General features: G+C 42.1%; 1 protein-coding gene across 1 annotated transcript; it reads left to right on the top strand.

Moving 5' to 3' along the window:
- Nucleotides 1-28,000, top strand: eif2s3 (eukaryotic translation initiation factor 2, subunit 3 gamma). The gene is made up of 12 exons (XM_067992821.1): nt 1-153; nt 6,001-6,064; nt 7,830-7,957; nt 8,579-8,700; nt 14,396-14,490; nt 15,833-15,991; nt 17,101-17,235; nt 19,515-19,609; nt 23,040-23,184; nt 24,345-24,514; nt 25,254-25,426; nt 27,625-28,000. Exons 1-12 carry the CDS (start codon nt 85-87, stop codon nt 27,686-27,688), a joined length of 1,419 nt encoding a protein of 472 aa, XP_067848922.1. The 5' UTR covers nt 1-84; the 3' UTR covers nt 27,689-28,000.

Below are 28,000 nucleotides of genomic sequence, written 5' to 3'. Positions count from 1 at the left end.
CTGTGCGGTATCGTTGGCTCTGGGAGGATTGCATCATTCTCGGGAGCGGCGCGAGCTGGCGGTTGACACGGTTTCGGCGACAAGATGGCGGGAGACGAGCCCGGCGTCACAGTGGGACAGCCTCACCTGGCGAGGCAGGATCTCAGCGTCCTGGTCAGTCCCGGCTGGGCTGGGGAGGGGAGGGGAGGGGAGGGGAAGGGAAGAAGGAGATGGGCCGGCCGGGCAAGGGCCTCACCGGGGCCCGCCTCCTCCTCCTCCTCCTCACTCCAAATCTGAAACCACGCGCGCTCCGGCCGGGCCGGGCCGGGCCTGGGAGCCGGGGCCTCAGTTAGTGATTGGAGCGGGAAGGAGGTCTGGTGCCGGAGTGTCTGTGTGAGAGACCCAAACCCGGGGGAGAGGAGATGCGGTGGGGCAGGACTCGGGGAGGGGGAGTGCACGGAGCAGGTTGTGTCTCTGCACAGGGCCCGGGGGGAAGCGGGCAATTCTTTTTTTTTTAAGGCCCGGTGCTGCTCTCCCGGGGAGGCCCGAGCCTCGGCCGCACTGTTTTATTCCCACCCTATTCTCGGTCATTGATTTATTGTATTCCTGAGGGCATTTACTTTTTGCTGGGTGTAGAACCCAGGGGCGCCACCCCAAACTGGAGCTTCATCATTTGCGCATCTAGGCCCACTTTTCGAAATGTATGCGGGGAACAGTGTCTCTCCCAGAGCTCTGGTTCACAGGGGGTGACCATGGAGCCCACTGGTTTTCGAGCTTTCTGTGACCCGTGGACACTGCAGTGGATTGAGTTCATCACCCAGCCAAACTATAATCGTCATCTGAATTACCTGTTAATTAGGAGCGAGACTTTGACTTATGCAGTGGAAGGGCTGGGTCTTGTACATTTGTCCTGGTGTTGTGTTTGATCAGATATTGAACCTGCGAGAAGGTTGTCACAGTGAACTGACGGCCTTCTTTCAACGTTCAGTAAATGCTGCTGCAGGTGAGCCTTTAGTTGCGTTCACAGTATAGAAAAGTGGACAAAATATTTATGGGATCTGTAGTTGGCAGGTGTTGAAGCATTGCCTCAATTTCAGGTGTTTCTCCCAGAGACCAGCAAGCTCCATGTGAGAATGTTACTTCACAATTGTTATCGTTTGTCAACCAGAGCTGATATTTTTTTTGTAAAAAGATGGGTAAATGAAGGTCATCCATGATCTAAGAGAATGGCGGAACAGGCTCTACGGGCTGAATGGCCTGCTCCTGTCCTTATGTTCCTCTGACATACTGTATCAGAATTTTCTTTCTAATTCTGATTTTAAGCATATTCCTGATACCTTTGCCAGGGTTTCACCTGATACCTCCTGGATACACTTAGAGAACATCCTCCTCCCTACTTAACAGACAATTTTCAAAAGCCTCCTAGTGTAACTTTGACTTGGTAAAGTACACCAAACTGAGCTTTCAGTGTGGTGTAGTAATTCTTACCTAACATATGTATTGGCTAGCCTATAAATACCAATTTCAGCTTTCATAAGTATGTCTAATTCTAGTAGGTTTATTAATAAGATGCCCAGTGGAACCTATGAAGATCCTGCTAATGTGAAATAAATTTACTTTTCTATACCACATCTTACATAGAAAGACATCTCAGAGCTTTACAGGCCAGAACAAAAAAAGTGGATGCCAAGCATGAAAGAAAAGGAATAAACAAAATGTTTGGGGATCATGGATGAAGAAGTTGTTTTGAAAAATGGCAAAATGGATAGTTTCAGGGAATGAACTCCAGAGGCTTGATGGCTGAAAGGGGGCCCACTAATGGTGGAGCCGAGAGAGTGGATGATAAAGAATAAACTAGTCAGAGGGTGCATACAGGGACTTAAAGCTGGAGATCACTGAAGTAGAGTCAGGCAAGGCCTGGGTCATTTGAAGCATCTTGCCCCTTTTATAGTTTGGTCTTCTGCTTTATGTTCAGTAACTCCTATTCACTGAAACAGCACTTGTCCCATTCGGCCCAACTGGTCGTTTTTTTCATTCGTTCATGGGATGTGGGCGTTGCTAGCAAGGCCAACATTTATTGCCCATCCCTAATTGCCCTTGAGAAGATGGTGGTGAGCTGCCTTCTTGAACCGCTGCAGTCCGTGTGCTGTTGAAGAACCTTGGCGAGTTGCTGCAGTGCATCCTATGGATGGTACACACTGCAGCCACGGTGTGCCGGAGGTGAAGGGAGTGAATGTTTAGGGTGGTGGATGGGGTGCCAATCAAGCAGGCTGCTTTGTCCTGGATGGTGTCAAGCTTCTTGAGTGTTGTTGGAGCTGCACTCATCCAGGCAAGTGGAGAGTATTCCATCACTCTCCTGATCTGTGCCTTGTAGATGTTGGAAAGGCTTTGGGGAGTCAGGAGATGAGTCACTCGCCGCAGAATACTCAGCCTCTGACCTGCTCTTGTAGCCATAGTATTTACGTGGCTGGTCCAGTTAAGTTTCTGGTTGATGGTGGGGAAGTCGGCAATGGTAATGCCGTTGAATGTCAAGGAGAAGTGGTTAGACTCACTCTTGTTGGAGATGGTCATTGCCTGGCACTTGTCTGGTGCGAATGTTACTTGCCACTTATCAGCCCAATCCTGGATGTTGTCCAGGTCTTGCTGCATGCGGGAACGGACTGCTTCATTATCTGAGGGGTTGCGAAAGGAACTGAACACTATGCCGATGTTTATTCTCCACATGAGCCTCCTCCCACCACCCTTCATCTAACCCTATCAACGTAACCTTTTATTCCTCGCTCCCTCATATGTGTATCTAGCTTCCCCTTAAATGCAACTTCAGCTTCATGTTTCCATCAGCAGAATAAACCACTTTCTAGGCAATAAGAGGCTCGCTTTTGAGCATCAGTATGTCAATCTCATCTTTAGCCACTTTTATACGTACGGGTGTGTTGGCTGTATTCCTAAATCTAAGATGCTTTTATCTTCAGGGTTCAGGGAGATCGTTTACAAAGCAATGTGTGCTGTGGCCTTATTCTGGTCCTTGTGTAGGCCCATCAGACATCAATTGAGTTTGTGGTGGGGGGTGGTGATGATGTTGAGAGACAGTTTTGTGGATCAGCATGCTCAAGTAAACAACAACTTGCATTTATATAACACCTTTAGCTTAGAAAGTATCCTTTTGCAGAGGGGAGAAATAAAATAGATAAATCATGATGCTGTTTTGCGTCACATCACAAGCATGCTGAAACAAAAACAGAAAATGATGGAAACAATCCAAGTCAGGCAGCATCTGTAAAGAAAGGAGAATGTTGGTGTTTCAGGCATAATCCTTCACCAGAACTGGAAGATATTACAAATGAACAACTTATAAAGGAGCAGAGCGAGGGATGGGGGGTCGCGGAATCATACAGAAGAAAAGGAAAATAATGAGCTGTAAAGTGATTAGGTGGAGAACGGGATATGGTTAACTGACAGAAGTGATAATACAAGACAAATGGAGGCATGATGAGAAAAATTGGAGAAATAAAATACATACGAGTGTGATATGGTTCTCACCGCTCATAGCGGGCGCATTTGTGAAAACGTGATTTGCCCATTCTACGCGATGGCTGGTGTAGCATGGTATAAACTGGCTATGCGTTTATCGTGGAATCCAGGGAAATACCACTTCCCCGAAATTCATTCTGTTGTATTTCCTAATTTGTCCCTCACTGCTGCTCTTGGTTTGTATCTGCTGCTGTTCTTCTGGGATTTGAATTGTGCTGCGTTTTGTGGGCAGGATTAGGAATTCCCATCCAGAGTGTGCACGTGCTATTATAACAAAAATGTTGTCCTCGCTCATCAACATTCATGGCTTCCTGAACCGCTACCTGAGCAAACCTCCTTACTGCCCTAGACCTGACCAAGGACCCGAACTCCGCAGCGCCAACCTTATCCTGGCCATCAGGAAACTGATAGTCCATTTAAACAATCCAAACACCTAATTAGGGCACTAAATTTCAATTGCTGGGATTATTGCGCATGAAGTGTTATTTTTGTTAAATATAATTATATTTTTTTAAAACTTGCATCAGTTTTTCATGTGCACTTCACTCATACAATATCACTGGGATAATTCTGGAAACTGATCAATTCTGTTTATTTCTGCCTGAAATAAACGGAACACATAAGACGCTATAACTGGCAACTTTGAAATTGACAATGCAGATGGTTAGTAGTTATCGCTTTTTGGCCGACATAAGCAACTGTCCGTTTTAAATGTGACTTTTTAAGTGATGGGGACTGTAGTTGAAGCAGATTTGCTAAGTTGGAGAGGGGAAACATAAAAACCTGGTAATGGAGAGCAGTTTCCACCAGTTTTGGTGCCAGAAAAGGGCAGGTCGGCACCAGGGTTGTGGACCACACCACCGACGGCGTATCAATGTGGGGGGGTCCCATCCTAAGCACCAACTCACTCCCTCCACCATCCCCGAAGCGCTGGTACATCCATCTTACTTTACCAGTACCTACTGTCAGAAAGAGAATGGGAACTGTGATTAAGATCTGAAATCAGTATTAAAGTCAGCTGGCTGCAGACTGGTAGCCAGATGAGGTGCTGGTCCTCAAGCTTGATTGTGCACTGAACTCGCTCCATGTGTTTAGCAGATAATTTGGGGAGAATTGTTTTCATTGAAAATTTGGAGACCCACAAGAAAATGACTCTCCGCTGCTGATAGCTGTCTGGGGGTTGGTTTGTTGACATTTTTGAATACTAATAGTGAAACTCACAAAATTGTTGGTTCATGAACGTGCCAACTGATCAAGTGCCTCTTCTGTGAGGTTGCACTCTATTATGAAATCCGTTACAATGTGGAGCTCGGCCGGCCTACGGAGGCAGCGTACAACAAATCTAAATAAGGGAGAGTGATGCGCAAAGGACGCTGTCAAGATTGCAACAAAAAAAACAGCTTTTGACTCTTAGGTGTTAGGAAAGGACCCAGCTACAAATTTCTAGGTGTTTAGCAAGGAAGAATAAGTCAGGAATATCACCAAACCTGGTAGCAGCAATGCTGGAGTATTGGGCTGTAAAGTAAGGATCCCACATTGGAATTACAATTTTTCCAGGTTTTGTCTGAGGGAGACAAAGGGAGGGGGTAATGAACGATCCCTTTGTGTTTTACTAATGTTGGCTGATGAAGCACGGAGCAGGATTGATATTTTCTGAGAATTGGGCTCCTCACCAAGAGGGAATCAATGTGAATACAGAATGAGAAAAAACATTATGCAAAAAAATGGTGGTTTTGCCTTGTTTAGTGCTGATGCCCAATATTTATCCATTCAAAATAATCTGAATAATTTACAAGTCTAGCAAAACTTTTAATTGTAATAGGGTAGGGTTTCTGCTTTGGGCTCAAATTTTGCCAGCTGGGTTACAGTTCGAGTTTCCTCTAAAATGCATTTGTATAAGTACAAATGTAAAATATTCCAGGAACCAGCACAGCTTAACAGCGTAATCATTTTTTTTGCAATAAAAAATATTCATTGATATATTTAACAGTGCCTGGTGCAGTTTTATTAATACCGCAGATAACGGGTTCATCACAAAAAATAAGCATTTTTAACGAGTGTCTAGTCCTCCACCTGTGAGTAACCTGATTTTAAATCACTGAAAATGACTTTAAAAAACTATACTGAACCATTTACTACTTTCATTGGTGTACACTAGTCAGTTTTTTTAGTAAATTGAATATTTTTTAATATGTAAAAATGTTTAAAGCGTGCCTACTAGTGCCTGTGCGCCTATGAAATCGAGCTTAATTTGAAGACCCTCCTCGAACGGGTGGAAATGGGCTATCCTCGTTATTTGGTTCAGGGGCGGGGCCAGCTTCAGCGCAATGATTTTTGAACCAGCAGAAACTTGAATTATGCTAACTGCAATAGAAACCTCGATCTTTTGCGCTGATTCAGTCGGATTGCATTGATAAAACCAGCATAATCTAGCGGAAACTCTACCTATAAATGTTTAATGGTTTGTGATCCAGTGCTTCTGTTTTGCAGGATGTTAACAAGTTAACACCTCTTTCTCCCGAAGTCATCAGTAGGCAAGCTACAATCAACATAGGTGAGTTGTTATTAATTCCTTTTGGCCTATACTCAGTTACCTGAATGTTAATTTTCTATTGGAGGTGGATGCCTATTTTGGAGTCATGGATTTTTTTAAAAATTAGGATAGTGTAAACATTTTCCTTGAAATTATAAAGCTAAATTTTATGGCAGTTTAAAAAAAATTCTGTTTGGGCAGGTATCAATATCTAGCACTTGTACAACTGCACTCTCACAGAAGGCAATGTCTTTAGGAGAGGTGAAAATTGGCAATAGAAAAAGTGATTACAGTTTATGGATTAAAAATCAAATATTTAATAAAGTCATTTAATTTTTGTGTATTAAGGTGTTTGTGCTGGATAAGAAATACATTTTCCAACAAGTGTCAGCAGCATGCACTCCCAGGTATTGCGAAGGTTCCAACAATGTTCTTCGATTATAACCCTGGAAGGACATTCCTGATTGCATCAGGATGAATATTCCCATTTCCCATACATGTTTGTGCCCTCTAATTGGAATTGACAGTTTATGAGCATTATGCTATGAATCTGCATCAAACCTCATTTCAGCCACCAGAATTTCATCCTCTCAGTCTGGGTGACATTTGAAGCCAGAAGTGAAAGAGTAGTGCTAACCTAACATTGCCACCCAGTCCCATTTGATCCCTTCATAACATTTTCTGAACATTTTGTAGTGCTTTCAATTATGAAATTTTTAATGTGCACAATTAAATTCATATTTAAAGCACATAGTCAAATATCATGTACAAATGAGGGTTCTGTTACAATAGATCAAAATAAAATTGATTCTTGTCGCAGCTTTTTTTGGTTATTTGGTTTTAGGACTTTCCTTAAGGTTCATCTATAATTAGCATGTAATTGATAAATATCAAAACTCAAAATATTTTTCCAGAGGTTAAAAAAAACTTTTCACTTTGAATTGTCCTAGCACCATTTGTAATTGAGGACTGCAAACCTAAAATGTTTGAGATTGAATCTGTTCAGTTGTAAACACTGTAGCTGTATGAAACATAGTGGATGTTGACTAACATGTTGGCGACTTTCACCATGAAAATTCTAGTTGAGTGGAGGAGCCCTAGATGATGTTACAATTCTGGAGTGAATAAGCCAAAGGAGAGGAAATTATGTTGATTCAGAAACATGTACGGCCATAAACTTTAAATATTTGTGGCATATGAACTGGAAAATGCATTAGTAGTAGCTAGTAGATGCCCCAGTTATCTGGATAATAGCCTAGTGGTGCAACAGGAAGCTTTTTAGATCTAAGAAGATGTAACTTTAGCTGTTTTGCAGTAAAGGAATCGCTGTCAAATTCTTGTCTCTCTTTGCTGCACCGCATTATTCTATAACTAACTTGACAGGCAGCCTCTACAGTTCTAGGAGGTAGACAGTAGATGAGAATAATACAGGTTACACCCACCCCCAATCAAAAAAAATCTAACTGATCAAGAACTCCTCACATGGGAGTTTGAAAGCATGAATCCTCATTCTACTATTCTGTGGCATCTGAAATTTGGCAACTTGAAGTCATAAAGTACTTTTAATGTAAAGAATGTCCCACAATACTTTATAAATAGGCACAGGAAAATGGATGCAGTAAATGGAAGGAAAGAGTTATATTAGTGGGTATCGTGTTTGGCTGTTCAGTCAATGAAAAATAATAATTTAGAATTTTTTGTTTGAATCCAGATTTTGAGAGCGTACATTGTGCACATAAACCATGCAGTAGCTTAACTTGTATTCCAACTAAATGTTTTTCCTTAGGCACAATTGGTCACGTAGCCCATGGAAAGTCCACTGTAGTTAAAGCTATTTCTGGTGTTCAGACTGTCCGATTTAAAAATGAGCTAGAAAGAAATATCACTATCAAGCTGGGATATGCCAATGCAAAGGTAAAAATGCCTATAGAAATGAAGTGCAGTACATGTTCAGTTAAATATCCTGTATTTGATTTAAATTCTGTGATTTCTTTTTTATTACATTATATGTGTTGTACCTCAATGTAATATTGTCAAGATTGTTGAGCATATTTTTGTATTTCCTGAAGTTCTTCATTTTAAATAGTTAACAAACTGCTTAAAATACCAATAATTCTTCATTTGCAGTGGTTCTGTGTTTTGTGAAATTCTTAATTGCCTGAGAAAATAGGTAGTGGTTATATTGTGAAAAGTCTACAATCCTTTTGAGCACGGCAATCTGGGCTGCTTGAAGCCTGGACATTTTCTGTGGTAATGAGTTGATACCAGCCATTTCGCTGACTGTCTGGGACTCCTCCACCTTTACAGTTCAAAATGCAAGTATTTGATGGAACACATAATATAGGTAAAACTATATTCTCATTGTTTAATTATTTGAATATGAAAGATATCTCGCAACTTGTGAGCAAGACCAACATACTGGCATTTAAACAGTACACGGCTTTTTTTTATTTAAAGTAAGAAAGCCAGTCATTACTCTTTGATTGTTGTCTTATAAAAAAAATTTCTGTACTTACCTAGTTGTAATTTCTTTAGGTTTACAAACTTGATGACCCCAGTTGTCCAAGGCCCGACTGTTACAGGTCATGTGGTAGCAGCACACCAGATGAATTCCCATCAGATATTCCTGGCATCAAAGGAAATTTCAAACTAGTCAGGTTGGTGCAATCCAGATGTAAGTCATAGAAAGAAAGACTTGCATTTATATGCGCCTTTCACGACCTCAGGACATCCCAAAGCGCTTTACAGCCAATGAGGTACCTTTTGAAGTGTAGTCACTGTTATAATGTAGAAAACGTGGCAGCCAATCTGTGCACAGCAAAGTCCCACGAATAGTAATGTGATAATGACCAGATAATCTTTTTAGTGATGTTGGTTGAGGGATAAGTATTGGCCAGGACACCGGGGAGAACTCCCCTGCTCCTCTTCAAATGGTGCTGTGGTTTCTTTAACGTCCACCTGAGAGGGAAGATGGAGCCTCCGATTAAGGTCGTCTCCGAAAGACACCACCTCTGACAGTGCAGCACTCCCTCAGAACTGTACTGAAGTGTCAAACTAGATCATGTCTCTGGAGCGGGACTTGAACCCACAACCTTCTGACTCAGAGACGAGAGTGCTACCAACTGAGTCATAGCTTATAAGTATAAGATTTAGCCTCTGCACACTAATGAGAATGTTGTCAGACTGCTTGTTCACCATGCAGGCTTGGCTGAGCCATAATTTCAATCAGCGGGAAGATTGAAGCAGTCGTCTTTGGCCCCTTCCATAAACTCGATACTTTGCTACTGTATCCATCCCCTTCCCAGGCTATTGGTTGAACTAGACTTTTTGCAACCTCGGTATCTTATTCGACGCTAGGCTGAGTTTCCGACACCATATCCTCTCCTTCACAAATACTGCCTACTTCCACCTCTAACTTCGCCTGCATCTGCCCCTGCTTCAGTCCATCTGCTGCTAAACCCTCATCCCTACTTTTGTCACCCTAGACTCAACTTTTACAATGCTCTCCTGGCTGGGGTCTCATCTTCCGCCCTCCATAAATTTCAGCTGCTGCAAAACTCAACTCTCCATATCCTATCCCACGCCAAGATTCACTCACCCATCACCCCTATCATTGCTGTCTGACATCAGCTCCCAATCCCCCAATGCCTCCAAGTTAAAATTGTTATCCCCTTGTTTAAATTCCCTCATGGTCTTGCCCCCTCTCTATCTCTATGACCCCTTGCAGCCTTACTATCTGCAACCTCTGCCCCAAGAATTCTCAGTTTCTCTGACTCTGGCCTCTTGTGCATTCCCAACTCCCTTCTCTCCACCATTGGCAGTCATGTAAACCATATGCTCTGGAATTCCATCTTTAAACCTCTCTACTTCCCGCTCCTTTATTTAAGACCTTCTTTAAAACTCAGCTCTTTTACCAAGGGTTTGTTCACCCCTACTAATATATCCTTTGGCCTGACATCCATTTTTGTCTGATCATATCTTTGTTCAGCATTGGGGCATTTCTCTACATTAAAGACACTGTATAAATGCAAGTTATTTATGTTGTTGATCTGGAAAAGAAACTTGGAAATATTTGCTTAAAAGTTCCAAGATGTCTATTACCCCATCACAATTCACTAAACTTTTTGAAGCTTAAATTTTTGGGCTCGATCATTATAATCCAAGTAGAATTTAAGGGTTAAGTCATGGCAGGAGATCCCAGCGCCGTGTCATGTTCCTCTTGTGGGATGTGGGAATTCAGGGCTCCTTCCTGTATCCCTGATTCCTTCACCTGCGGGAAGTGTGTCCAGCTGCAGCTATTGTTTGACCGCTTGACGGCTCTGGAGCTGCGGATGGACTCACTTTGGAGCATCCGCGATGCTGAGAAAGTCGTGGATAGCACGTTCAGTGAGTTGGTCACACCGCAGATAAAAATTACTGAGGGAGATAGTGAATGGGTGACCAACAGACAGAGGAAGAGTAGGAAGGCAGTGCAGGGGTCCCCTGCGGTCATCTCCCTCCAAAACAGGTATACCGTTTTGGATACTGTTGGCGGAGATGGCTCACCAGGGGAAGGTGGCAGTGGCCAGGTTCATGGCACCGTGGCTGGCTCTGCTGCACAGGAGGGCAGGAAAAAGAGTGGCAGAGCTATAGTGATAGGGGACTCGATTGTAAGGGGAATAGACAGGCGTTTCTGCGGACGCAACCGAGACTCCAGGATGGTATGTTGCCTCCCTGGTGCAAGGGTCAAGGATGTCTCGGAGCGGCTGCAGGACATTCTGGAGGGGGAGGGTGAACAGCCAGTTGTCGTGGTACATATAGGCACCAACGATATAGGTAAAAAACAGGATGAGGTCCTACAAGCTGAATTTAGGGAGTTAGGAGTTAAACTAAAGAGTAGGACCTCAAAGGTAGTAATCTCAGGATTGCTACCAGTGCCACGGGCTAGTCAGAGTAGGAATGACAGGATAGCTAAGATGAATATGTGGCTTGAGAGATGGTGCAAGAGGGAGTGATTCAAATTCCTGGGCCATTGGAACCGGTTCTGGGGGAGGTGGGACCAGTACAAATTGGACGGTCTGCATCTGGGCAGGACTGGAACCAATGTCCTAGGGGGAGTGTTTGCCAGTGCTGTTGGGGAGGGTTTAAACTAATGTGGCAGGGGGATGGGAACCGATGCAGGAAGTCAGTGGGAAATAAAGTGGTGACAGAAACAAAAGGCAGTAAGGGAGAGTGTACAGAACATGACCGGACAGATGGTCTGAGAAAGCAGGGCAAAGACCAAGGGAAGACTAGATTAAACTGCATTTATTTCAATGCAAGAAGTCTGATGGGCAAGGCAGATGAACTCAGGGCATGGATGGGTACATGGGACTGGGATGTTATAGCTATTACTGAAATATGGCTAAGGGAGGGGCAGGACTGGCAGCTCAATGTTCCAGGGTACAGATGCTATAGGAAAGATAGAGCAGGAGGTAAGAGAGGAGGGGGAGTTGCGTTCTTGATTAGGGAGAACATCACGGCAGTAGTGAGAGGGGATATATCCGAGGGTTCGCCCACTGAGTCCATATGGGTAGAACTGAAAAATAAGAAGGGAGAGATCACTTTGATAGGATTGTACTACAGACCCCCAAATAGTCAACGGGAAATTGAGGAGCAAATATGTAAGGAGATTACAGACAGCTGCAAGAAAAATAGGGTGGTAATAGTAGGGGACTTTAACTTTCCCAACATTGACTGGGACAGCCATAGCATTAGGGGCTTGGATGGAGAGAAATTTGTTGAGTGTATTCAGGAGGAATTTCTCATTCAGTATGTGGATGGCCCGACTAGAGAGGGGGCAAAACTTGACCTCCTCTTGGGAAATAAGGAAGGGCAGGTGACAGAAGTGTTAGTGAGGGATCACTTTGGGACCAGTGATCATAATTCCATTAGTTTTAAGATAGCTATGGAGAAGGATAGGTCTGGCCCAAAAGTTAAAATTCTAAATTGGGGAAAGGCCAATTTTGATGGTATTAGACAGGAACTTTCAGAAGTTGATTGGGAGAGTCTGTTGGCAGGCAAAGGGACGTCTGGTAAGTGGGAGGCTTTCAAAAGTGTGTTAACCAGGGTTCAGTGTAAGCACATTCCTTATAAAGTGAAGGGCAAGGCTGGTAGAAGTAGGGAACCTTGGATGACTCGGGAGATTGAGGCACTAGTCAAAAATAAGAAGGAGGCATATGACATGCATAGGCAGCTGGGATCAAGTGGATCCCTTGAAGAGTATAGAGATTGCCGGAGTAGAGTTAAGAGAGAAATCAGGAGGGCAAAAAGGGGATATGAGATTGCTTTGGCAGATCAGGCAAAGGTGAATCCAAAGAGCTTCTACAAATACATAAAGGGCAAAAGGGTAACAAGGGAGAGAGTAGGGCCTCTTAAGGATCAACAAGGTCATCTATGTGCGGAACCACAAGAGATGGGTGAGATCCTGAATGAATATTTCACATCGGTATTTACGGTTGAGAAAGGCATGGATGTTAGGGAACTTGGGGAAATAAATAGTGATGTCTTGAGGAGTGTACATATTACAGAGAGGGAGGTGCTGGAAGTCTTAACGCGCATCAAGGTAGATAAATCTCCGGGACCTGATGAAATGTATCCCAGGACGTTATGGGAGGTTAGGGAGGAAATTGCGGGTCCCCTAGCAGAGATATTTGAATCATCCACCGCTACAGGTGAGGTGCCTGAAGATTGGAGGGTAGCAAATGTTGTGCCTTTGTTTAAGAAGGGCGGCAGGGAAAAGCCTGGGAACTACAGACCAGTGAGCCTGACATCTGTAGTGGGTAAGTTGTTAGAGGGTATTCTGAGGGACAGAATCTACAGGCATTTGGAGAGGCAGGGACTAATTAGGAACAGTCAGCATGGTTTTGTGAGAGGAAAATCATGTCTCACGAATTTGATTGAGTTTTTTGAAGGGGTAACCAAGAAGATAGATGAGGGCTGTGCAGTAGACGTGGTCTACATGGACTTCAGCAAAGCATTTGACAAGGTACCGCATGGTAGGTTGTTACATAAGGTTAAATCTCATGGGATCCAAGGTGAGGTAGCCAATTGGATACAAAATTGGCTTGACGACAGAAGACAGAGGGTGGTTGTCGAGGGTTGTTTTTCAAACTGGATGCCTGTGTCCAGCGGTGTGCCTCAGGGATCGGTGCTGGGTCCGCTGTTATTTGTTATTTATATTAATGATTTGGATGAGAATTTAGGAGGCATGGTTAGTAAGTTTGCAGATGACACCAAGATTGGTGGCATTGTGGACAGTGAAGAAGGTTATCTAGGATTGCAACGGGATCTTGATAAATTGGGCCAGTGGGCCGATGAATGGCAGATGGAGTTTAATTTAGATAAATGTGAGGTGATGCATTTTGGTAGATCGAATCGGGCCAGGACCTACTCCGTTAATGGTAGGGCGTTGGGGAGAGTTATAGAACAAAGAGATCTAGGAGTACAGATTCATAGCTCCTTGAAAGTGGAGTCACAGGTGGATAGGGTGGTGAAGAAGGCATTCAGCATGCTTGGTTTCATTGGTCAGAACATTGAATGCAGGAGTTGGGATGTCTTGTTGAAGTTGTACAGGGCATTGGTGAGGCCACACTTGGAGTACTGTGTACAGTTCTGGTCACCCTATTATAGAAAGGATATTATTAAACTAGAAAGAGTGCAGAAAAGATTTACTAGGATGCTACCGGGACTTGATGGTTTGACTTACAGGGAGAGGTTAGACAGACTGGGACTTTATTCCCTGGAGAGTAGGAGGTTAAGGGGTGATCTTATAGAAGTCTATAAAATAATGAGGGGCATAGATAAGGTCGATAGTCAAAATCTTTTCCCAAAGGTAGGGGAGTCTATAACGAGGGGGCACAGATTTAAGGTGAGAGGGGAGAGATACAAAAGGATCCAGAGGGGCAATTTTTTCACTCAAAGGGTGGTGAGTGTCTGGAACGAGCTGCCAGAGGCAGTAGTAGAGGCGGGTACAATTTTGTCTTTTAAAAAGCATTTGGACAGTTACATGGGGAAGATGGGTATCGAGGGATATGGGCCAAGTGCAGGCAATTGGGACTAGCTTAGTGGTATAAACTGGGCGACATGGACATGTTGGGCCGAAGGGCCTGTTTCCATGTTGTAACTTCTATGATTCTATGATTCTATTCCTGTGGTGTGATTTTAAATATGATGATTTACGAGGCAATGCCTTTAATAATTTTAGTTTTCCTTTAATAATTTTAATCTTAGTAAAACATCTACAACCATATATACTCATTTGTGCGTTCTGTAGTTTTCAGGGGGGTGGGGGGGGTTGAGAAAAATGTTTTATTTGTTTCCTTCTGTTTATAGGCACGTATCTTTTGTGGATTGTCCAGGGCATGACATCTTGATGGCTACTATGTTGAACGGAGCTGCTGTCATGGATGCAGCATTGCTATTAATAGGTAATTGGGATATTAACAGTAGGTACAGATTTTCACCGTCATCCTCCACAGCAGGGTCTTGGTTTCATGACTTTTAATTGCTTCTGTCCATAACTGATATCAAATTCCTTGGAAAGTTCCATGTGATTTAAATAATCCTTAAAAAAATCTGCCTTAAATTACTTCACAAATCTTGCCATTACAATTGTATACCCTTTTATTTCACTTGTGTGAATTGGCAGTAGTGAAGGAGAAATCTGGGCATACGCTGCCAAGAACCATATTGTCTGGCTGAGTTGAAACCATAGGCAATACTGAAGAATGCTAATGTTTTTAATGCACAGAGTTCGAGAATAGAAGCTGCAGGTAGCTGATCAGATCAGTGTATCAGGAGGGAGCAATCTTATTTCTTTCATAGAATGCACTCTGAAAGTGGTCAGTTAAAAGGTGCTATTTATTTGTGAATAATAGAGTAATTCCTTGTGAAGCAGTCAGAGCTCCCTTCTAGATGGCCTCCAGGGCCAGAATGACCTGTGTAATTGAGCGAGAATCTTGGTCCCTCCAGTATTTAAGGATCAGTATTGTAATGGTCACTAGGGTGAGTTTATTTTGAGAAGATGGCTAACTGTCCCAAGATTTCCTAACGTGACTACCGCTTCTGGGCCAGGCCATGTCTAATGGGGAAGTCTAATTTTTGAAAGTGTTAAATATTTGCTTGTTTTTAGTTACCTTTTACAGGGTTTTTGTGGTGCCTCCATGGTGAAATGCACTGCTTGGTATGATGCTGAATCTTGCAGGCCAAAAAAGTTCTAGCATCAATCCTGGTCTAGGTTGAATTAGCTAATCTTAGTCAGTGCAGGGGTGGGGTCACTATAGTTGGCTTCAGCGTTCTTGGCTAAGGAAGGCAAAAAATTAGCTGGGGTTCCCACTTCTGACTGCTGCCCAGTGTTGCATGTGCTTGAATGTCAGGCAACAAAGGGTCGAACTCAGTTGAAGTGACCCCACAGATCATGAGGGAATTTAATTCACTCCTTAGGGTCACGCTTATGGGGTGAAGTATCAAAGCGTTGCAGGTATCTGTGGAACTATGCTCTTGCATGCTTGTGCTCCTTTCTTCTCCTCCGCCACCCCCAGCAGTTTATAAATTTGTTGCGTATCAGTGATAAGCTAATAATCACACAAAGTATGTTTCACTTTGATTATGTTCTTGTGCCTGGTTTATTTTTTTCCCCAACTTTTTTCTTCGGTTTAAGTTTTAATCCAGTAAGTGCTAATGTGGAAAAATAAAATATTGGGAGGGCTATAAATCATAAACATTCATACCGTTCTGCTTTTGTTAACACGTTCTTTCTCTGTTCCTCAGCCGGTAATGAATCTTGCCCTCAGCCTCAGACCTCAGAGCATCTGGCTGCTATTGAAATCATGAAACTGAAACACATTCTGATTCTGCAGAACAAGATTGACCTTGTAAAGGAAAGTCAAGCAAAGGAACAGTATGAACAGATACTTGCTTTTGTTCAGGGTAGGTCGACCCTAAATGAAACTTCATTCAGAGTTTATTTGTTTGAATTCATGAATTGTATTCTAGTGTAAGAAGCTGGAATCACAAGTTTTGTTGGATCAAGTGTACTTTATGTAACCTTGCTGACTAGGCACTTCAGATTAGCTCTGTAAACCTAATTTCCTTAGCATCCCTGGTGACATGGCTGGTAAAGGCAGCATGTAACTGAGCCGTACACACCAGGCTCATTTTCTCACCTAGGCAGTAATAGGGTTGCTAAATTAACCTCAGCGCCCTTAGCTAGGGAATGAAAAATTGGCCCAATTTCCCCCCCGCCCTTGAATGTTTGTTTCCACTACTGGAAAGTGTAAATTAGGTTACAGTGTAAAAGAAAGAACTTGCATTTATATAGTGTCTTTCAGGATCTCAAAACACTTCACAGCAAATTAATTATTTTTGAAGGATAGTCACAGTTGTAATGTAGGGGAATGTGCAGCCAGTTGATGCACAGCAAGGTCCCACAAACAGCAATGAGATAAATAACCAATTAAACTTTTTTTTTATGTTGGTTGAGGGATAAATGTTGGCCAGGACACCAGGAGAACTCCTCTGCTCCTCTTCGAATAGTGGTAGTTAACTGTTGCAGTATTTGTTCATGGCCCTTATAATACATACACTACAAAATCATTGAAAGGACTATGCTTTTGAAAAGTAGGAACTATAAGCCAGCTAGTATATCTAGAGATGAAGGTAACCACAGGCAAGCGCCACTATGATGAACACCCCCATCAATATTAATTTTAAATAATCACTGGGTTCATCCATATCAATATTAATTTGGAGCTGCAATGTGTGGAAGGAACAGTGTGTGATAATGTAATTCAAGGGGACCCCCTTCCAGAGAGAGACAGGCACTTGTGGAGCTGTATGCTAGCATGAGATGGTTCCTTCAGAAGAGGACAGGGGGAAAAAGTTTTTATCTTGTTGAGTATTATTGAAGGACTATATTGAGGTTTTCTCATTAAACTATATATCTTAAATTACATAGGCTTAGGTTGCAGCAAAAAACAAAATAAACAACACATTCTCTGGATTTATAACCTGATGCCTTTTACTGTTTTGATATGTAGGTACAGTTGCAGAAGGGGCACCAATTATTCCAATCTCCGCGCAGTTGAAATATAACATCGAAGTGGTATGCGAATATATTGTAAAAAAAATCCCAGTCCCCATCCGAGACTTTATATCTGAACCAAGACTAATTGGTAAGTGTTTTATTTTCCTTGTTCTTTAAAATGCTGACTTGTTTGTGGTGTTTTCTGGATCCTTTATATATTTTCAGCTATGTGCAAATGTTGAAGTTGTTTTCCTACTGATGTTTAGCTCATTAGAACAAGATAATTGGCTTTCCTTGTACTATGCACATTTATACTATAAATGCTGCACCCCTATGACCATAATTGTTCTTGTTTCTGGAAGTGCTAATTTTCACATCCTGTTAACTAGCACTGCTTGTATTTGATCCCCTGTTCGTGTTGAGTTAACTGATTTTAAATGGGGTGGCAGTAGGGATTTTGCAGTTGGCCCGAGCATTCCTGGGCTAGGGAAGGGAAAAATCAGCTAGACTTTCTGATGCTGATCAATCTGATGACCAATGCTGAAAAGTTGCCGATGTGTTCTGTAAATTTGCCAACATTCATGTCTTGGCTTGTACTTACATTTTTTTGGTATTTGGTAAATAGGATGTGTTCTTGGGAAGAAAGTATGCACTCAACATCACATAAGCAGAATCTCTACTTTTGTAGTTATTCTGTAGTTTAGTTTTGATACTCATAAGTATGCACGATAGTTTTCCCACATGTGTCAGACATCCGTTTGACTAGAAGGAAATTTATGATTGTAGAGCCTCATGTGTTGCTAATTTTTCCATGCTCATCATGTGGCATTATCTGTCTTGTGGCCCCATGCGTGCCTTGACCTCCCAGTTGTTGACTGGTTTGTCCTTTATCTGCCATTCAGCTATGCCCTGCCTCGAACCTGCCCCAGGCCTCTGCAGTAGTGAGGTGTACCAGTGTGAATTAAAAAGCAACAAAGTAAAGGAAAATTGGCTTCAGGAACAGTGTCTCAACTCTCCGGACAAGCTGCTGTCTTCTGGTCTGAACATTGGCTTCAGTAACTTAGCTAAATCATGCATTTCCTTTACAACAGAGCAGCTAGGGATGTAGAGGTAGTGCTTTTGGTATCCAAAGGAAGGGGAGGTAGGTTGATGTTTCAGGTGTAGACTTTGTCCTTATACAGTTCTGGCGAGTAGGGAATCTGCACTTTGGGTGTTGAACTGTTTTTTCTCTTTTTGGAGCTGGCAGAGTAGCTATGCATCTCCAGCATTTTCTGTTTTCATTTCAGACCTCTGGCAGATTTTTTTTCCTAATTATCCCCACTTTGTTACTCTTATCAATTTTCACTATCTTAGCTATTTGCATGTTCTTTTACTGCCTTTTCATTGCCTCACTGAGATTACTTAATGTAAGTTTCCTGCTCAGCCTGCAGGTTATTCAAACCATTAACTTACTCTCTCTCCCCTTTCCTTTTTGTTCCCAACCCTATTAAAATGCCCATCTTTCAGTTTTTAGGCTAGACTAACAGTCACACTCAAATTGACTTTTCTCTTCAAAGAGACTAATGGTCATGCTGTGTATTTCTAGTATATTCTGTTTTTGTTTAAAAACAAATTATGGTATTCCTCAAGTTATTTTTGTGTAGGAGTCAGGTCCGAAATTTAAACATGCCACTGGTTCTAGTAGCTCGAACCCACTGTTTCCATTTTTGTCAAGGACCTTGAGGTATTGTTTCATCGTTTTCCTGTTTCTGAGCTGGCCTTCGGTCACAGGAGTCAGATGGTCTGGACTGCTAACTTGGTAGTGGAGTACGATGATCACAATTTCCAACAAAAAACTTTTGCTGAATGTCTCCTAGAATTGTTTATTGTCTGAGATGAATGTTCCTGGCAATACTAGATTAACATAAGTAGATATTCCATTAAAGTTCAGAATTTATCTCGCCCTAATGGCCATTCTTCATGGTAAACATCCCAGCTAAGTAGCTGTGAGGGTGCAACACATCTTAGAAGAACTCAGAAGAGCGGAAGATTGCAGCATGTGCCCTCTACTCTTCATTCCCAGCATCACCTTTGTCACAGTGCCTTCAGCTATCTTAGCCATACTCTGAGGTGCTCACCCTAAATCTCTTCATCTCCCCTCTGTCAAAAGCCTCCTCAAAATCCACGTCTGTCCACTGTGGTCATTATCCCTAACTTTTCTCTCTCCACTGCTCACAGTCCTCACCTCTGTGAAATGCTTTGGGACGTTTTATTAAATTAAAGGCACTGCACAAATGTAAGCTGTTGGATTCACCCAGTCTCCACGTGTGAATTTCCAGTGAGAATCACTGGAATCCTGGATACTTTTTCTCTCCTGACCCTGGGGGGGTGCTGAGGCCAATTGCACACTTAATTTTGTTTCACATTTTTCTGTTTGTATTAATGCAGTTATTCGATCCTTTGATGTCAACAAGCCTGGCTGTGAAGTAGATGATCTAAAAGGTGGTGTGGCTGGTGGCAGCATTCTGAAAGGAGTACTAAAGGTATAAAATCTTCCTCTTAGCATCAGGGTTGGGAGATTGAGGTGAACTGAAATGGATTTTAAAACCAGTCTATTGAGTAGCTCAATTTGGTATATAAGTATGTGGCATGGAAGCAATTTATTTGATGCTGTAATCTGATAAAATGTTGCAACTGATTTTTTTTAAATTCCATATAATATAGTAAACTAATTTATATGTGCTTTACAAATGCATCTAGTACCTCCAAATTCCTGTTGGTGGCAGTGGTGAGCTTTTAAATGGTTCTTATGATGGCTCAATGCTACCAGGAGAAACTTGGTTGTACCGCAGCCTTGTCAGCTGATAATTGGCTGACCATTGTTGAGTGCTGCAGTTGGAAAGACTCAGTATTTAAGTACACTGAGCTCTACAAAACCAATGATAATACGAAACCAAGCAGTTTAACATTTAACTATTTTTAAAAAAAACAATGAATGCATGATTTAAAATTTGCAATGGGTTAAAGCTGTGCTCTGCCTTATTTGGCATTGATGCTGCACCCTCCATCAACTTGGGTTTAGTCCCATTTACGAACATACGAAAATGACGGGCAGGAAAGGACCAGCTAGTACATCAAGCCTGCCCCATACTCATAATGGCTGGAGCATCATAACTAGACGCCTCCTATCCCCTCTCCTCCCTCCCCACTCGCCTGCAGCCATATAATCTGGGAGAGGCAAAAAACCCAGGGACAATAAGGGAAAAAATAGTCTGGAAAATTCCTCTTCCACCCTCTCAGGCGATTGAAACTCGTCCAGAAGATCACATGGACCATGTGTTATCTGTAAAGCCACTTCTATATGATGCAATCTTTGCTCGAGTCAAGAACCGGTCCAGCTCCCTCTTAAAGGCATGCAGAGAGTCAATGCCCACCGCACCAACCGACAACACATTCCAGAGGCTCACTACTATCTGGGAGAAAAAGAACTGCCTAGCATCCAGTCTATTCCTACTCTTGTGTAGTTTAAATTCACGTTCTTTGCTCTTTTTACCCCCCCCCCCCCCCCCAAATCTGTCAAAGTGGAATAATCTATCAATAGGCACGTTATTTTTAATGTGGACATCTGGAGACCTTGTAGTCTGGACCCAACTTGAAAGAGGTGCCGAGCAGCTTCTGCACTTTGCTATGGGAACCATCCCATTCTTTCAAATGACTGTGAATTAGATTGATTCTATTTAATATCCTATACTGCTTAAAAGAAAATAAAAGTTGTAGCACCGAAGTTGGCTGTCAGCCCGTTGCACCTGTGCTGGGGCTAGCTCTCCAACTTGAACTATCTACTCTGATCGTATTTCTCTGCTCTTCCCTAACATTCCTTCATATTTTTCATTTTCAAGTACTTTTAAAATTGCTTTTTAAATCGTAGTTTCTGACTTATTGGCCAATTGTAGTAAAACATTCATTGTTCTAATAACACTAAAAGAATTTCTTCTAAATTCCCCTTTGTTCTTCTGTTGATAATCCTGAGCCTTTGCCCTCTTGTTACCAATTCTTCAAGAGGAAACAACCTTTTAATATTTACCTATCAAACCTTTTCATAATTTTGAAAATCTTAGATTTACCCCACTATCTTCTCTGTTCCATTGGAAGGGGAAAAAACACAATTTTGAGCCTTTCTTCATAACAATAATCTCATTCCTGATATCATTCTTGTGACTCTTCACATTTCTTTACATTTGAAATGCATCTGCGCTCCATGAATCTGCCTATGAACTCCTTTGTTCTTCAGTTTGCCATAGAAACATTAGGAACAGGAATATGCCATTCAGTCTCTTGGGCCTGCTCCACCATTCAATTAGATCGTGGCTGATCGGCACCTCAACTCCATTTTCCCGCCTTTGCTCCATATCCCTTGATACCCTTACCTAACAAGTCTATATCTATCTCAGTCTGAAAGCTCCAGTCGTCCTAGCATCCACAGCATTTTGGGCGAGTGTTCAAAATTTCGACTACCCTTTGTGTGAAAAAGTGCTTCCTGATTTCACTCCTGAATGGCCTAGCTCTAATTTTAAGATTATGCCCCCTTGTTCTTGATTTCTCCACCAGAGGAAATAGTTTCTCCACATCTACCCTATCAAATCCTTTTAACATTTTAAACATCTCGATCACTTATACTCGGGGAATACAAGCCAAGTTTATGCAACCTGTCCTCATAATTTAACCCTCTAAGCCCCGGAACCATTCTGGTGAATCTGCACTACACTCCCCTCCAAGGTTAATATATCCTTCCTGACGTGTGGTAGCCCAAACTGAACACAATACTGCAGATGGGGTCCGATCAAGGCTCGACACAATTGAAGAATAACTTCCTCCCCTTTATAATCCAGCCCTCATTTTTGCTAACAATCTCTTTTGTGGAATGCCTTCTGGAAGTCCATATCGATAACATCTGTAGACACTCCCTTCTCTACCTTACTTAGTGACCTCCTTTTAAAAAAAAATTAAACTAGATTAGACAGACATGAGTTATCCTTAAAGCCATGTTAGCTCTCGATCAACTCATATTTATTCAAGTGCTCCATCACTCTATCCCTAATGACAGATTCTAGTAGCTCCCCACACCTGACATTAAACTCACAGGCTATAATCAGCAAACTTCATGCTGCCCAGAATTTCCAGAGCACTATATCCGGGCCTCATACAGGTCTACCACAGCTTTTATATGTTTGAATCCCATCATGTACCAACAATGACATGTTAGATTTCAAATCATTTGTCAAATGATAGAAGCAGGTAAACAAAAACATTTTTCAAATCAAGCCAGCCTAGGTTTCTAAAAGCCAAAGTTTAGATCTTTACTTTGAGTATCTCATTGCAAATCATTCAGCGTCCCCAAAGTAATATTGGTCACTGCGTACATGGAGTTCGAAAACTGTCGGATAAATTTTTCCAAAGTCCTACCATGGATTTAATTTTAAATGGTCTTCCTAATGATTCAGCAAACTTTACCAGTAAGCAGCTGTGCCATACAAACTTAGCCTGTGCTTTGTTAGCTGATCTAAGGCATAGTAGTGGTAGGGTATTATAATTGGCCTCGGTGTGCCTTAGTTGCGAGAAGGAATTGGCTATGTTCCCTCTCATGACACCTAACCAGTGGCCCCTTCACAAGGGCATATGTGGACATTGGATGAGGGCAGGTTCGGGCTTGGCTGTGCTGCCATTATAGGGTAATATAGTCCATTAAAAACTCACTGTCCAAAGCTCGTGTGAACAAAGTACATGAGAATGAAACCATACCCCAAGCAAGCAGTCTCTGTCTTTAGGGAAGAAAAATTGGCAAGGCAGTAAAATATTCTTGAGCAAAAGCTCTCCAACAGAACATTGTTTCGTGAATATAAGTGTAGTAACCATTTGTGATGTAATTTAGTTCATACCCCTAACTCTGCTGGGTATCACATTTGTCTTTCATAGGTAGGGCAGGAACTTGAAGTCCGACCTGGTATTGTGTCAAAAGACCATGAAGGGAAGCTGATGTGCAAGCCCATCTTTTCAAAGATTGTGTCACTTTTTGCAGAGCACAATGACCTCCAGTTTGCCGCACCCGGTGGCCTTATTGGTAAGGAGGAGCCTTTTAAGTATTTTACTCCTTCAAAATAGTTTTGCTGATTAAACTGGAAGTTATCAGATTAGGAATATTGTTTTATTGCTTGTAGCTGATTTGACTCAAGATTTTGAATTAAGTAAGATAAAAGCCAAAAATCGGAAGGCCTATTTATTTTCAAACTGCATACCAAAACAATACTGGTAATTGAGCTTCTGGTGATATGATGGCAGTGAAGTGGAATCTGTACACTTACAAGCTAATTGCCTGGTGAAATTTAATGCTCCTTCATGAATATTCAGTTCCTGCTGTTTCAAGCTGGGCTGTTCAGATAACTCTTGTCCTCAAGGTTAGGACTGAGTCTGCTACTGGGAATAATGAAGATCTGCATAATGCCTTATCTGTTTCACTAAAGGCATGTCATGTCCTAGTCAATTGGCAAAGGACTATTACCAGTTTAACTACAGAGGAGTCAAAGTTTTTAGGTATGTATGGTATGTATTATAATGAACATTGCCAAGTACCACTACAATCAACTAGATGGTAACCATGAATTTCTTGCTGGTTTGAACTGTATCAGCTGTACTCATGAGTGCCTGTTTCAAAGGCTATTCACATTTTTTGGTATCTGCTACTGGCAGGTGCTCAGATAAAATTTAAATATATTTTTTCAGTCATCCATCTCTTGGGTTTTTTTCTTAAGAATTGAATGCAACTAGCTTAGAAACTAGAGAAATAGTCAAATACAGATCTGTTTAGCCTGGTCCATGTTTCACTTTTTATGGACCCCCTGAGAACTACTTATTTTGAACCCATGGGTGAGTAATCATTTTTAGCAGGCATGCTCTACCATATTCTAGGCCAGAAAGTTAAATTATCTAAAGGGGATATGCTTCACTGAGATCTTGAGGTAACTCATCGATAGCAGCATGATGCCATGAGCTCATCTATGACTGGAAGAGCACAACTCCAGCAAGATGAGAAAATGCTCAATATTATGAGACTTATTAATTTTTTTTCCCCATGCACATTCAATGTATTTTGGTTGGCCATTATGGAATTTGTGGCTAACTGATTGCAGAAGAGTTGATACTTACCCAACTAATCATTGGAAGGAGGGAAAACACTGCAGACCCTATGTTATTTTTAGTGACTGAAGTTACTACTTGTTTTAGGTGTTGGAACGAAAATTGACCCAACTCTATGCCGTGCTGACCGTATGGTGGGACAGGTACTTGGTGCTGTGGGAGCTCTCCCAGAAATCTTCACAGAGCTAGAAATCTCTTATTTTCTTCTCCGGCGATTGCTGGGTGTGCGTACAGAAGGAGACAAGAAGGCTGCAAAGGTGAGTTTAATATCAAGTAAAAGTATACATTTTTTTAAAAAAGAATATATGTAATAAATGAAAACCTACTCAAATTTTGCATATGAAGTACTTTATAGAAGTTCAGGAAGTTGAATGTGATTTAACTGAGAAAATCTAAAGCCCTAACTTAATGGAGGTACCTCAATTTTTAAAATTCTCATCCTTGTTTTCAAATTCCTTCATGGCCTCACCCCTCCCTATCTGTAATCTCCTCCAGCCCTACAACCCATCGAGCTCTCTGGGCTCCTCCGATTCTTGGTTCTTGCGCGTTTTAATCGCTCCACCGTTGGCAGCCATGCCTTCAACTGCCTAGGGCCTAAGTTTTGGAATTCCCTCCCTAAACCTCTCCGCCTCTCTACCTCTCCTCCTTTAAGGCGCTCCTTAAAACCTACCCTTTTGACCAAGCTTCCTTATGTGGCTCAGTACGCTCCTGTGAAGCACCTTGGGATGTTTTACTGTGTAAAAGGCGCTATATAAATGCAAGTTGTTGTTGTATCGACAGATAATTCAAATGCAGTTCTTGATCCAGTAATGATGTTAAAATGAACATTCCTTAAAAATATATCCAATGATTTTGTTTAAAATGCAAATAGGATATTGACTGCATTGCACCATTTATGTATATTTAAATAGTAGAATTCCATTTAGTTATTGGTGACAGACTATTTTTAAATTGAGTGCATTTTAGCATGAATGTAGCTTTTTTTTCCTCCCTTAGGTACAAAAACTATCCAAAAATGAGGTGTTAATGGTAAATATAGGATCCCTTTCTACTGGAGGAAGAGTCAGTGCAGTGAAGGCTGACTTGGGGAAGATAGTCCTCACGAATCCAGTATGTACAGAAGTTGGTGAAAAGATTGCCCTTAGCCGAAGAGTAGAGAAACATTGGCGGTGAGTATAGAAACTGGCAACAATAATGAAACTTTTCAAGTGAAGTTTGAAAGTTAACATTTTTGTAATTCTTTTGAAATAAGTTTCCTAATTTGTGATTAATTTCTTTTTAATGGGGGAGGGGGGAGGAATCCAAACGATACTCTACATAGTACCACATTGATAATGTAGAGCACATCTTTGTGCGCTAGGAAAAAAATTGACGTTTTGTGGTGCACAAATGAAGTGTTACTTCTGAGGGTTAAAGATAGTAGAAAAGGAAAGCTAATGATGCATTGACCTTAACAGCAGTGCTGTGGTCAAAGCCCAATTATCTACTCTTCAAAATAATTTCTACTCCTTTTGGTTTTTTGCACTCGCCCACCATAAAAATTGAACTACAGTGTGAAATTATTCAAAATGATGACTCTGCTCCATGTGTACCAGAGTTGATAGAATGTGAGCTGTTGCCCATAGTTTGCCAATCATGCTGATGAAAAGTGCCTGACCTGTACTTGGCGCTCAACAGGGAAGGAAACCCAAATGCCAAATCGCCTAGACTGCTCTCTCTGACCAGAAGCAGACTACGGCTGAATTTAGCAAAAACCTTGGAGCAAGTAGCCTACTTGCCTCTTAAGAATGGTATATGATGCAGTGAGATCTGAAGGGGGTTGTTTTTAAAGTGGATAAATAAGTATAGAAGTGACCATTTGAAATAAAAGTTCACACGTGTGTGTGTGTGTGTGTGACCGTTTCTGGTTTTTTTTTTAGTCGTTCATGTGATGTCTGTGTTGCTGGCAAGGCCAGTATTTATTGCCCAACCCTAATTGCCCTTGAGAAGGTGGTGGTGAGCTGCCTTTTTGAACCGTTGCAGTCCGCGTGGTGAAGGTTCTCCCACAGTGCTGTTAGGGAGTTCCAGGATTTTGACCCAGCGACGATGAAGGAACAGCGATATATTTCCAAGTCAGGATGGTGTGTGACTTGGAGGGGACTGTGCAGGTGGTGGTGTTCCCATGTGCCTGCTGCCCTTGTCCTTCTAGGTGGTAGAGGTCGCGGGTTTGGGAGGTGCTGTCGAAGAAGCCTTGGTGAGTTGCTGCAGTGCATCCTGTAGATGGTACACACTGCAGCCACGGTGCATCGGTGGTGAAGGGAGTGAATGTTTAGGGTGGTGGATGGGGTGCCACTCAAGCGGGCTGCTTTGTCCTGGTTGGTGTCAAGCTTCTTGGAGATGCACTTATTCAGGCGAGTGAAGAGTATTCCATCACAATCCTGACTTGTGCGTTGTAGATGGTGGAACGGCTTTGGGGAGTCAGGAGGTGAGTCACTCGCCGCAGAATACCCAGCCTCTGACCTGCTCTTGTAGCCACAGTACTTATGTGGCTGGTCCAGTTAAGTTTCTGGTGACCCCCAAGATGTTGATGGTGGGGGATTCGGCGCTGGTAATGGCGTTGAATGTCAAGGGGAGGTGATCATCGTCTGACGCGAATGTTACTTCCCACTTATTAGCCCAAGCCTGGATGTTGTCCAGGTCTTGCTGCATGCGGGCACGGACTGCTGCATTATCTGAGGGGTTGCGAATGGAACTGAACCCCACTGTGCGAGCATCCCCATTTCTGACCTTATGATGGAGGAAAGGTCATTGATGAAGCAGCTGAAGATGGATGGACTTGGGACACTGCCCTGAGGAACTCCTGCAGCAATGTCCTGAGGCTGAGATGCCACTATGCTACCGTACCCATATTAGCGTTGGAATGTACTTTATCATCATTGGCACCATCATGAAACAAAATGGTGTAGAAATTGGAATTCACTTTCAGTCAGCTTCAGGCCTTGCTTGTTTTGTCACCAGCAATGTGGCACTCACATGTTGTGTGAAGATTCATCATTAAAGAATATTTAAATTTCTTGCTTCCCCTGTGACTTGGGTAAATGCACCACCTGATATGACTCTGAACCATACATCCAGGAAGGTCCCTGGCTCCATTCTTTGTCTATGCTGGATTAACAAATCTTTCCTTGGGCACCAGCAGGGGGACAGTACAATTCACCTCTGTCCCTGGTAGGTGGGTGGAGAAAGCAGGGATGCAGCCAAGTCTAGTGATCCCTTATGGAAAGAGGATTAGAATCGACTGTGATGTATTCTTCCACAGTTGAATGGACTGTTAACATGCATTGTTTTACTCATTAAAAACTAATTTAACTTTTTTTCTTTCACGCAGTTTAATTGGCTGGGGTCAGATAAGAAGAGGCGTGACGATAAAGCCTACAGTTGATGATGATTAAAGCTGGAAAGAGTGATATCATTGAAGAAGACTAGTGGACTGTCTGTAGCAGTACACAGCATTTTCCAAATACTGTTGAATACTACTTAAACGTTGTTTAAAAGAACTTCTGGTATCATGCCAGTAAAATTGCAAACAGTGATCTTTTTTAAAAAAACATTTCAAATATTTCCCGGTGATGAAAAAAAATCTAATTTATATTTGAATAGAAGTTGTGTTTTGACCAAGTATAAAGTTGAATTCAGTCAGGTCTGTCAACACTGGCAGTCAGTGAACATAAAACATTAAAAGTGTTTTGACATTTAAAATTAAA

This window comes from Heptranchias perlo, chromosome 11, assembly GCF_035084215.1.
Source record: "Heptranchias perlo isolate sHepPer1 chromosome 11, sHepPer1.hap1, whole genome shotgun sequence".
Classification (NCBI taxonomy): Eukaryota; Metazoa; Chordata; class Chondrichthyes; order Hexanchiformes; family Hexanchidae; genus Heptranchias; species Heptranchias perlo.
Note: the sequence above shows the minus strand (reverse complement) of the source record. Positions and strands in the feature narration are given on the sequence as shown.